This window comes from Malus sylvestris, chromosome 6 (assembly GCF_916048215.2).
Source record: "Malus sylvestris chromosome 6, drMalSylv7.2, whole genome shotgun sequence".
Taxonomy (NCBI): Eukaryota; Viridiplantae; Streptophyta; class Magnoliopsida; order Rosales; family Rosaceae; genus Malus; species Malus sylvestris.
This window is the reverse complement of record NC_062265.1, coordinates 27,192,950-27,205,305: the sequence shown is the minus strand read 5'-3', so window position 1 is coordinate 27,205,305 and position 12,356 is coordinate 27,192,950. Positions and strand designations below refer to the sequence as shown.

General features: G+C 39.6%; 1 protein-coding gene across 1 annotated transcript; it reads left to right on the top strand.

The window, feature by feature from the left end:
• Window positions 1-6,892: 6,892 nt before the first annotated feature.
• LOC126625571 (uncharacterized) lies at window positions 6,893-9,886 on the top strand. The gene is made up of 4 exons (XM_050294630.1): window positions 6,893-7,398; window positions 7,483-8,177; window positions 8,385-8,740; window positions 9,398-9,886. Exons 1-4 carry the CDS (start codon window positions 6,893-6,895, stop codon window positions 9,884-9,886), a joined length of 2,046 nt encoding a protein of 681 aa, XP_050150587.1.
• Window positions 9,887-12,356: the final 2,470 nt, after the last annotated feature.

Genomic DNA, 12,356 nt, shown 5'->3' with positions numbered 1-12,356 from the left:
TAGACAATTAAATCCTTTTGGTTTTTTGAGCCAAAATGATCATTAATATTTGTATTACTCTTCACTTTGTTCCCTAAGATTTAAAATCAATAAAATTGGTCTCTAAAAATGTCCATCATCATTTATTTTGGTCATTCCGTAAAAAGTTATGTTAAATAAAGATCAAAATGATAAAAATATCCTCAATTTAATACATAGGAGGTCAAAATGATTTGACAAAAAATTGAAGATATTTTTATCATTTTATCCGTATTTAATGGAGATTTTTCATAGAACGACCAAAATGATTGATGATAGACAAACTCAGGAACCAATTCTATCGATTTCAAATCTCTGGGATCAAAGTGAGGAGTTATGCAAATCTCAAGAACTATTTTGGCTAAAAAGCCAATCCTTTTAGATAGTAGAAAATATTAACTTCGTTTATTATTTATCAATACAAACAAGTTATAATCGTTGTTGGTGATGTTTGATGTCATGTGAAAACATCATACAACAGGCTAATTATCAACCAAGTGACATCACTTTGCTACGAACTATCCGAAATATTCAAACGAGAATTTGGACTAACTAGAATACTCGAAGGCCTAACCGTACTATTTAAAGGATCTAAGCACCGTTTTTATAGTACCGTTCTATTACGTAATAAGGTCCTAGAGTCTACTATGAATAACAACTAATTAAATAATAATTTAATTAATCAATAATCATATCATATCCAAGGTTTTATTGATGTTAACGTAAATATCAATAGCTCAATTTACAGATATATGGACGGATATTTTTAAAGATATTTTATATGTAAAGTAATATTTGGTATAAAAATTAAGTATTTTATATCTATTTAATTGTTGTGGCCTATATTTAATAGAGAGGTGCAGCAAAGGAAAAAGAGAAAGTCGAGAATAGGCTTGAGGAATTGTTTGTTAATTCCCCAGTTATTGTGCCTTTATTTATAGTAATTAGGAGGAGAGAAACTTGCTCTCCAAGTAATACAAAGTATATTAGGAAAGATCTTCTAGATCCCAAAGGATTCCTACTTTATCTCTACTTAGGATTTACACTATCACACATTGATAAGAACATATGTCACAACACTCCCCCTTGAGTGTGCAAATACTCAAGTAGATGGAGCATCAGATCTTCAAGCAAATGTAGAAGCAGTTGATGAAGTCGTCTCGTCTAGTCGGCACAAGTAGCTAATGTGAGTTTCAAAACTAGTGGAAGAATGCATAGGTGGTAAAACTCACAAAACGTCGCTATGACAAAACCCAAGATGGGACAAAAGCTCATAAGCTAAGGAGAAAAGTGAGAAGTTGCATTAAGTCAAAACTATACGTATTCTGGATGCAAGTAGAAGAGCTCACACGGGTATGATCAGCCCAGGATGGGTGCCTCGTTAAAACCTAGTTAGGTAGCAAAAACCAAATGGGAAAAATGCTTCTAATCGTAGGGAAAAAGAGTACATTAAGGTCAATGAGTATACTTTTGGATACTTCCCCTGAGTTTGACAAAACTTCCAAATGAAACTACAAGCATCGCAAATGAGAAAGTTACGCATACCAATTCCTTGGGTAAACTTTTGGAAAGGTGGACTTCTGTAGTGACGTCGTGTAGAGGTCGGCAAGGTTGTAAGGGATCTGACTGCTTTACTTCAATTTTCTGATGCTCATGTTGATGTAGACACAATATGTTTGGTGTTGACTTGTTGGATGTATCATGATTTGGTCGATACATACGGCGTTGTCTTCATGGATCGTCGTTGGGACTCAATGATGGATGAAAATCGCAGGGATTTTGAATATGTTCAACAAGAATTCTCGACTATATCTCTCACGTGATGAGACAAAGTGAGTCTTGGAATGATTCAAAGGTTTCCCAACAAAAGGTCTATCTAGTTGACTTCCAAGATATTGGTGTGTTCCTTAATGGTAAAGACATAACCATTCGGAAACGTACCTTGTGCGGTCAGATAGATGGTCTAATTCAGCAAATCCCACAAGGTAGGAATCATTCCGAAGATCAAGGGGGTGTGATCTATTCTGAGATGCATAGGGATAGATAAGCCCAAATTTGTAGAAACGGAAAAACGTCTTTAACACCAAGTTTGGTGGTGGTGTGTTAGGCGTAGTGCTGCTTTATGCCAAAAGATTATCAGCACATAAGATGTTCGATTCTAATGCATTTAAGCTAAGTACAACAAACGCCAATAGTACTTAGATATGGCTGCCTCACGTTCCAATATGGAACCTTATACTCCATACCCTCCGTAAAGGTCTCATTTGCATCTAGCATACAGACAATCAGGGTATACTCAGATATAACACATTATGGGTCTAGTTCGAGTGGTGGACCAGAATACCATTATAACTAGCTCGAAACTTCAGGTTGAGGTAATGTCAAGTTTTCCTAAGATCATTCATCTTAAAGTCCGACATGCGAGTTAATTTTCTCAACTCTAGCAATTTCGGATTTTGTACACGCAAGGGCATATATTCCTAACTGATCAAATATTCACTTAGACGGGTATACCACATTCGCCCAGATACTTCTGCATCCGCAAAGTGAATGCCTCTTAAAGAACCGAAAGTCTGTTTTTGTGGTATAGAACTATTTGAATCAGTACATGTAAGTCATTTGGAAACTCCATGTAGGTTCGTATCAAGATCCCAAAGATACTACAACCACGTTTATAATGCTGCAATCAATCACTTGGTGTCTGAGAGAAACCTTGCGCCATAAGGCATCATATTGCATTATTTCATTCATTTCATTCGTCATCAATTGATTCTTCTAGTTGACCAATCAATTCTACGTCGACACTAATCAACAGAACACTGTTCGTTATCGTTGCTTTTCATTTACGTCGGTAGTTACCATATAAATGAAACATCATCTATAATAATCTCATTCCAATTCCGTATCTCATCCAAACTAGTATACTGGCCCAAGAACTTCAGGTCTCGGGAGTAATCCGGATTTAATCTCATAAGATGAAAAGGTTTGAGACAGTAATCGAGGGGCGAATTTGTTCATGCCATATTCCTCTATTTTTTGGGAAGTGAATCCTCGAATCGAGTGATCTATCAAGCTTCTGGCGTATAACAGATTGATTGGCTAGCTACCATTGTACGAGGGTCGGCCTCGGTAATGACATTCCACGATAAAAGTGTCTGGTTATACTTTGATGATCTATCAAGTTTTCCTGTCGTTCTTTTAAGAACGTTGACGTTCTTATCTTCCTCTAAGGACAGGAAAACTGTCTCATAAAAGTGACAATCAGCAAAACAAGCGGTACAGAGATCGCCTATCAAAGGTTCTTAGTAGCGAATATTAGAAGGAGAATCATAATCGACATAGATTTCCATCCTTCCCTGATGACCCCTTTTATTTTGTACGTAAGGGCGGCGTAAATGACATATAGACCACATAACCAAAGACGCGCCAATGTGATACGTCAGGTTTGTATCTGGTGACCAACTAACACACGCTTTATAAGGTTGGGTCATGACAGGCCTCAGGCGGACCAACATGGTTGCTTGCAATATTGCATGGCCTTAAGCAAAGATCGGGAACTTGGTATGTATAACCAATCGATCGCGCAATCATTTGAAGGCATTTAATGAATACTTCTGCTGGGTCATTCTGGGTATGAACATGAGACTAGATGTTCAGCTTCAAAACCCAACCGACATGCAATATCCATCGAAAGTTAAAGTTTTCACTGTAAATTCTCCAACTTATTAAATCAAATAAATTTGATCAGATAATCAGGGTGGTGAGCCCTGAGCTTGTTAATCTGAGCTACTAGTATGGAGAATGCAGTTTGTGGACAATAGCCACATGTGTGACCAACATGTAAAAGCATCAACCAATACTATAAAGTATCTAAATGGTCTGTAAGGTGGTTGAATTAGTCCACTAATGTCCCATTTTTGAATCATTTGTAGAAGAAAGATGGAGGGTGCTAAGGTATGATACGCGTCCAAGTATGATGTCTTTACTTCTGGTAAAAAAAATTTCCAAAACGGTACATCACGAATCATCCTAGATATCCCAAACGTACATCCATAGCGAAAATTTCTTAGGAATCACAAGCTTCTGGCCGGCCACATAGTGGGCATAAATAGGTGTAATCCACTCGTTAAGCCTTCCATCTTCTCTAGAATATGCATTTGGCTATATTCGTAGGAAGTGCAATATGGTAATATGCCAAGGAATTTTACTCCATTTTTCTACATTGGTTTCAATATGGTAATAATATTCTCAAATATCCTTAAAGCTAAAAAAAGGGCGTTCTTCCAGAACAAATGAGTATAAGGCGTCCCTATATGGTAAAATTAGTACCATTAGACAATATAGGGCAGTGTCATGCCCCACAATCAGGTTGGATAAGCCTAAAAGGTTGTCAGGGGATGAGTAGGTATAAGGTTAGCATAGAACCAAACAGCTAACTTCCCCACAAGATATACCTAAGCATGAGTTAATTGTAGTCACATGTGGTAATTTTCGTTAATTAACTCTTATTCGAGAACAATAGTGACATCCAAACACCAATCATAAATCCAAGAATAAAATAAATTATTCAAAAAATAAACCAAAAAAACAAGGTGGTTCGGCCAATAGGCCTTCCATGTCAAATTTCACTCTTCCAAATGTGTTAGGTGGAGCAAAATTATTCTCACAAATTGACTACGGGAATAGTACTCCTCAACAACATTGGTAAAAAATGAAAAGTGCATAACCAATGATCTATTCCGTCAAAACGGAGTTAGATTCTGCAGGGTTGAGGTTTGGGAATACTATCATTTATTCTTGAAGTGTTAGGTGCCAAGGATCATACTTCAGGCGTGATACCACCTATTGGCATGCCTGATTCTACCATATGTTGTAAAACAAACTCGAAATGAGATTGTGAGAGAGAAAGACAGACAGACCCAGACTTGGGTTCGTTAGGCTCTAGCCGAAGTTGGAGCGGTCTGTTCAGTAGGCTTTGACGAAGCAAAGTAATATCGTTCAGTACACATCTGCCGAAGCAGAGCATGCATTTTGGTGTATCCCTACCGAAGCAAGGCATCGTTATTCGGTAAACTCCAGCCGAAACTGGGTCTATACAGTTCGGTAGCTCCCAGCCGAATTGATGGGGTACCATTCTTTCACAAGTGTGGTAGTAATTAGATCCGAGAATTTGGTAAACTTCTGCTCTCTATACTGCTACTTCAAGAGCAATTTAGATGTAGAAGGACGAGAAGATTTTCTTCTAGTCAAAATTCGATCGGATATAAACTTCAGAATTGTACCTATTCATGGACGTAAGGTTTCAATCATGTTTTGCTTCGGGCAAGAATTCATCTTTGCATGATTTGAAACAGTCTATAGCGAGTCAAAGAGCCATGGAGTCCTCGGTAATGAGATACTTCCATTTGATATGCTTCAGGCATAAATCTTCGAATAAAGATCATGACGGATGCTTATTCAATTCTTCCACACCATAACTGGCTACAATGATTTTGCCACTAGTCGTAGTCAAGTGGGGTGTCACGTCTTGTATCCACATAAAGTAGTTTCTTATTCGAAACTTCCAAATCAGTGAAATAGAACTTGTTATGGTTTGACAATATGCTGAATGGCGAAAATAAGAATGTGATTGGTGTTGTAGGAAATAAAATTTCCATAAAAATCAAAGTTAGAACATTTAAGTTCTAAGACATGGTTTGGTTTAAAAGGATTTAAGCATTGAGAACTTTGGGTCTCAACATGAGTGTTGCGCATTAAGAAACTTCAGGTTTCTATGGCACTTTTCCGAAGCTTCAGGTTCGGAAGTATGAACTTCAGGTTCATAATACCTGCAAACAAACGCAATATATACAAGACAAAAATATATAGCAATTGAAAAAAATGCATGTAGGCAAGAATATGTAGTGGTTTAATTAATTATTGGTCTTCAGGCCCATGGAAATAATTGGGAGAAAAATATAAACCTAATAAAGCTTTAAAAAAATATGCACTTGGTGGCCCAAGGTATTGGACCAAAGCCCACAGGGGCTTTTTGAAAAAAATGGAACCTGGGAGCCTAAACCCAAAAAAAATTGGGTTGGGGTTTATTCAGGCCGAGCAGGTCAGGCCCATACATACCCAAAAATAAAAGAAGGGCGTTACAGGCCCAAATCAGCAAAAGCCATACGTGGGTGCTGATTGAGTGTGGCGAAGTGCAGGGGAAGAAAACAGAAACCCATAAGGGCTTATCTGTTTCTCGGGCTGAAAAGAGGCAAGCCAACAAGGCCCAAATGGTTGGTGACAAGTCAAAGCCCAAACAGGCTTGCGATGCAGGCTGAATGAGAATAAGCCCAGTAGGCTCGGGTCTGGACCAAGAAACATCCTAGCAACGTGATGTAGAACAAATGGCGGAATGGATCGAGGAGGAGATGGAACGTCGGAAGACAAAAGGACGCAATCATAAAAGGGGTGTTAATTTCCTATAAAAGTGGCTTGAGCCACTTTTCGCAGAAACTTGTTAAAATAATTCTCCCACAAAAGTGGCTTGAGCCATCTTTTGCAGAAAGTCATCAAGATAGCAGCCTACTAATAAATAGAGTCTTTTGGGGTTTCAAGGGCTTTATTATATGTTAGTTATTTTCATTTTAATTCCCTAAGTCTTTTAAGTTTCCCAAAAGGTTGTAAAAGGCTTATTTAAGCCATGGCTTTGTAATCATTTGGACATCTTTCAATCAATTAATCAAATTATCCTTTTGGATTTCTATCAACTGGTGGACTCCAGTAACTTTGTTCTACAAGGGATTACGCTGGTAACCCTTTCATTGCTTCGTGCTGCGTCAATTGGTACCAGAGCGGGTTTCTCCCGTCTTGGCATCGTTGATTATCCTATCTATCCATGGGTGATCGTGATCGTGAACCTGCCCCTATCACTCGAGCAGACTTGGATGCTCAAGCTGAACAGATTACAAACTTGACTGCTCAAATTGGAGAACTTCGTGAGATGTTGGTCCAAGCCATCGGTCCAAATAATCATAGAGCTGCTGGAGTCAATAATCTGCGAATTCCTAGGCTCCGTGTTCAAGACAGCGAATCAGAGTCCGAAGAAGAAGATGTGGAACCACACCCAACTAACAATCCAAATCATCAAAACCGCAACAACTTTGATGACTTTCGGATTAAGGCCGACATTCCAACTTTTGCGGGAAACCTTAAAATCGAAGATTTCCTGGATTGGCTAGTTGAAGTAGAAAGATTCTTTGATGTCATGGAGGTTCCCGAAACAAAGATGGTGAAGATGGTGGTCTTCCGTCTCAAAGCAACTGCCGCTGTTTGGTGGGATCAATTACAAAATACCCGGCAGAGGCAAGGAAAGAATCGAATCCGCACTTGGAGAAAAATGAAGTAACTCTTGATGGATCGTTTCCTACCTGTGGACTATGAACAGCTTTTGTATCGTATGTACATCAGCTGCGTCTAAGGCAACAGAAACGTGACTGATTATACGGATGATTTCATGAGACTTGCGGAGCGAAACAATCTGATGGAGACAGAAAATCAAAGGGTTGCGAGGTTCGTGAATGGATTGAAACCCTCCATTCAAGAAAAGATTGGGCTGCAAAATCTGTGGAGTTTGCAAGAGGCCATTAACATGGCCTTGAAGGCGGAGATAATAGAGAAAGAAAGGCGACAAACCTCTTTCCGGAGGAATGTGACAGAGCATTTTGAAAACCCTGTTGTCTCGTCCACCGACAAAGGGAAATTTGTGCCACAAAGTTCGGGAGAATTGAAACCTTCAAGTTTTCCTTCTCGAGCATCAAATGAAGGGAGTAGCAGAACTTTTAACAAGGGGCAGAATAGAAACCAACCTCCAAGGGAGAATCTGTATGCCAAGCCTATGGGAGACATTTGTTATCGTTCCAACAAAATTGGGCATCGATCTAACGTTTGTCCTGAACGGAGACAAGCCAACTTATTGGAGGTTGAAAGGGACCAAGAAGAAGTTGGTGTTGATGACTATGAAGGCGTTGAATTCGCAAATGAAGAAGGAATGGATCACCTCGTTTTGGTGTTGCAGCGGGTTCTTTTAACACCAAAAGATGATGGGCAACGACACTGCATTTTTCGTTCTCTTTGCTCCATCAACAACAAAGTTTGCGAAGTGATTGTAGACAATGGAAGTTGTGAAAATTTTATGGCCAAGAAAGTGGTGGAGCATTTACAGCTACCAACGGAGCCTCATGTCACCCTATACTCACTTGGATGAGTGAAGAAAGGACTTTCCGTCTATGTCACAGAAACTTGATGTGTCCCACTTTCCATTGGTAAGCATTACCATGATGAAGTACTTTGCTATGTTATTGATATGGATGCTTGTCATATACTATTAGGGAGACCGTGGCAGTTTGATGTGGATTCGACATTGAAGGGTCGAGATAATGTGGTGTTATTTACTTGGAATAATCAGAAGATTGCGATGGCTCCTGTTTCGCCCTCTGAAGTACCAAAAGCAAAGAATACTAGTTTCCTCACTCTAATTAGTGATAAGCAGGAGATTGAAGGGGCCATAAAAGAAGCAGATTCTTTCTTTCCGATCGTGATGAAGGGACTATTGATAGAAAACAAAGAAGAGGAACAAATCTTTTCAAAAGTGCAACAATTATTGGAGGAATTTCATGAACTCATTTCTGACGAGTTGCCTAACGAGCTTCCTCCCATGAGGAACATCCAACATCAAATTGATTTGGTACCCAGAGCTAGCCTACCAAATCTTCCCCATTATTGAATGAGCCCTGCAGAAAATGAGGTTTTGAGGGAACAAATTGAAGACTTGCTGCGAAAGGGGTTTATCCGAGAAAGTATGAGCCCTTATGTAGTACTTTCCCTATTGGTTCCAAAGAAAGACAAGGAAAAGAAAAAGGCATGGCGTATGTGTGTAGACAGCCGAGCTATTAATCGAATCATTATCAAATACATATTTCCAATACCTTGGTTAGATGACATGCTAGATGTGCTTGAAGGTTCGAAATTATTTTCAAAAATTGACCTTCGCAGTGGCTACTATCAAATTCGAATCAGGCCTGGAGATGAGTGGAAAACGGCGTTCAAGAGCAAGGACGGACTGTTCGAGTGGCTAGTGATGCCATTTGGATTGTCTAATGCGCCGAGTACCTTCATGAGGCTTATGAATTAGGTTCTTCGTCTCTTTATTGGTCTCTTTGTTGTGGTTTACTCTGATGACATCTTAATCTATAGCAAGACCAGAGAAGAACACATGATGCATTTGAGACACGTTTTGGGTGTTTTGAAAGAAAATAAATTGTATATAAATATCAAGAAATGCATATTTTGTACAAGTAAATTGCTATTTCTAGGATTTGTGGTTGGTGAAAATGGTATTCAGGTGGATGATGAGAAGACCAAGGCCATCCGAGAATGGCCAACTCCGAAGTCCGTCTCCGACGTGAGGAGTTTCCATGGCTTGGCTACTTTTTATCAGAGATTTGTGCGGCATTTCAGCACCATCACCGCACCCATTACAGAATGTTTGAAGAAAGGCAAGTTCTGTTGGGGAGATGAACAAGAACAAAGCTTTGTTTTGATCAAAGAGAAGCTTTGTACTGATCCGGTGTTAGCTCTTCCAAATTTTGAGAAAGTATTCGAAGTCGAATGTGATGCAAGTGGAATGGGAGTGGGTGTTGTCCTTTCCCAAGAGAAGAGACCTATAGCTTTTTTCTCTGAAAAGCTAAGTGAAGCCCGTAAAAAATGGAGCACTTATGATCAGGAGTTTTATGCGGTGATTCGAGCTCTAAAACAATGGGAACACTATCTCATTCAGAAAGAATTCGTGCTATTCACGGATCATCAAGCCTTGAAGTTTATTAACAATTAGAAGCATGTTAATAAAATGCATATCAGATGGGTAACGTTCTTGCAAAAATTTCCATTCGTTATCAAGCATAAATCGGGAGCTCAAATCGTGTTGCCGATGCCTTGAGTAGACGAGCATCATTGCTAATCACTCTTTCCCAAGAAGTTATGGGTTTCGAGTGCTTAAAGGAGTTGTATGCAACCGATGATGATTTTCAGGAAATATGGAAGAAATGCATTAATCATGAACCTATGGCAGATTACTCTATCAACGAAGGTTTTATGTTCAAAGGTAACCAATTATGTGTTCCTGTCTCTTCCTTGCAGGAAAAGCTTATTCGAGATTTGCATGGAGGAGGATTAAGCGGTCATCTTGGTCGTGACAAGACGATAGCAAGTTTGGAAGAAAGGTACTTATGGCCACAATTGAAACGGGATGTTGGAGCCATTGTGAGAAAGTGTTACACTTGTCAGGTTTCAAAGGCGCAAGTCCAAAATACGGGCCTTTACATGCCTTTACCCGTTCCTAACGATATTTGGGAGGACATTGCTATGGATTTTGTGCTCGGACTACCCTGAACGCAAAGAGGAGTGGATTCAGTTTTTGTGGTGGTTGACAGGTTCTCCAAGATGGCTCATTTCATTGCTTGCAGAAAGACCGCTAATGCATCAAACATAGCCAAACTGTTTTTCAGGGAGGTTGTTCGATTGCATAGGGTACCTAAGTCCATCACTTCTGATCGAGACACCAAGTTCTTGAGTCATTTCTGGATTACATTATGGAGAATGTTTGAGACTACTTTGAATCGAAGTACTACTGCACCTCCCCAAACTGATGGACAGATAGAGGTCACAAATAGGACTCTTGGTAACATGGTTCGAAGCATTTGTGGAGACAAAACAAAACAATGGGACTATGCCCTACCTCAGATGGAGTTTGCTTATAATAGTGATGTGCATCGTGCTACTGGTAAGTCACCATTTTCTATTGTTTACACTGCCACTCCTCATCACGTGGTGGATTTGGTGAAGCTACCTAGGGGACATGAACTTAGCATTGCTGTAGAAAATATAGTTGAAGATGTGGTGGCAATTCGTGATGAGGTCAAGCAACGGCTTGAACAAACCAATATTAAGTATAAGGAAGCAGTGGACAAACATCGGCGGGTTAAAGTGTTTAAGGAAGGAGATTCTGTCATGGTGTTCCTGAGAAGAGAACGATTCCCTGTTGGAACTTACAGCAAGTTAAAGCCACGAAAGTATGGTCCATTCAAAGTTATCAAGCGAATTAATGACAATGCCTATGTTATTGATTTGCCGGAGTCTATGGGAATTTCCAATACTTTCAACGTTGCTTATTTGTATACCTTCAATGATGATGAAGTTCTTTATCCTGATCATAACTCGGAGTCGAGTTCTTCTGAAGTGGAGGGGACTGATGTAGAACAAATTGCGGAATAGATCGAGGAGGAGATGGAACGTCGGAAGACAAAAGAACGCAATCATAAAAGGGGTGTTAATTTCCCATAAAAGTGGCTTGAGCCACTTTTCGCAGAAACTTGTTAAAATAATTCTCCCACAAAAGTGGCTTGAGCCATCTTTTGCAGAAAGTCATCAAGACAGCAGCCTACTAATAAATGGAGTCTTTTGGGGTTTCAAGGGCTTTATTATATGTTAGTTATTTTCATTTTAATTCCCTAAGTCTTTTGAGTTTCCCAAAAGGTTGTAAAAGGCTTATTTAAGCCATGGCCTTGTAATCATTTGGACATCTTTCAATCAATTAATCAAATTATCCTTTGGGATTTCTATCAACTGGTGGACTCCAGTAACTTTGTTCTACAAGGGATTACGCTGGTAACCCTTTCATTGCTTCGTGCTGCGTCACAACGTTGTGTGTGTTCACCGGAATTGGGGATCGGGGCTGCCATTTCAGGTGGTTGTGTTCTTGGTCAGGGAGTGGTGCTTAAGACGGTGGTTCACTTGAGAACCATCGTTTGGTGGCGGAGGGATAACCTCAACGTCCCCAAACAGAACTCCGTGGGATTGAAATCGAAATTTCAAACTTAAGAGAGATTTCAAAGAAATCTCGGCCACAAACTTTATCAACAATGACTGCAGGTCATTGGAGTTAGTCTGGACTACACCAAATTGGTGGCTGAGATGATGGTTCACGGGTCCGAGTCGAAGGACAAGGACAACGCCATGAGGCGTCGCGTTTCTAGGTTCAACGGAAGGATGCATGCTCTCTTGGCTCATGGCTCGTGGTTCGCGGCTCAGCATAGGGGAGCTCAGCGGCTTGGTGGATTTCCAACAAACCCTAGCTTTTTTCTTAATTCAATTAGATTCAAATGCATATAATATTTCATAGTAATATCATAATAACAATTCACATAATTCAATAAGATTATGATTATAATGCTTGCACAATTTATATAGAATCTAAAATTCGAAAATCGTAAAGTTGGGTCATGCATTATGGTGAATGTTCATGC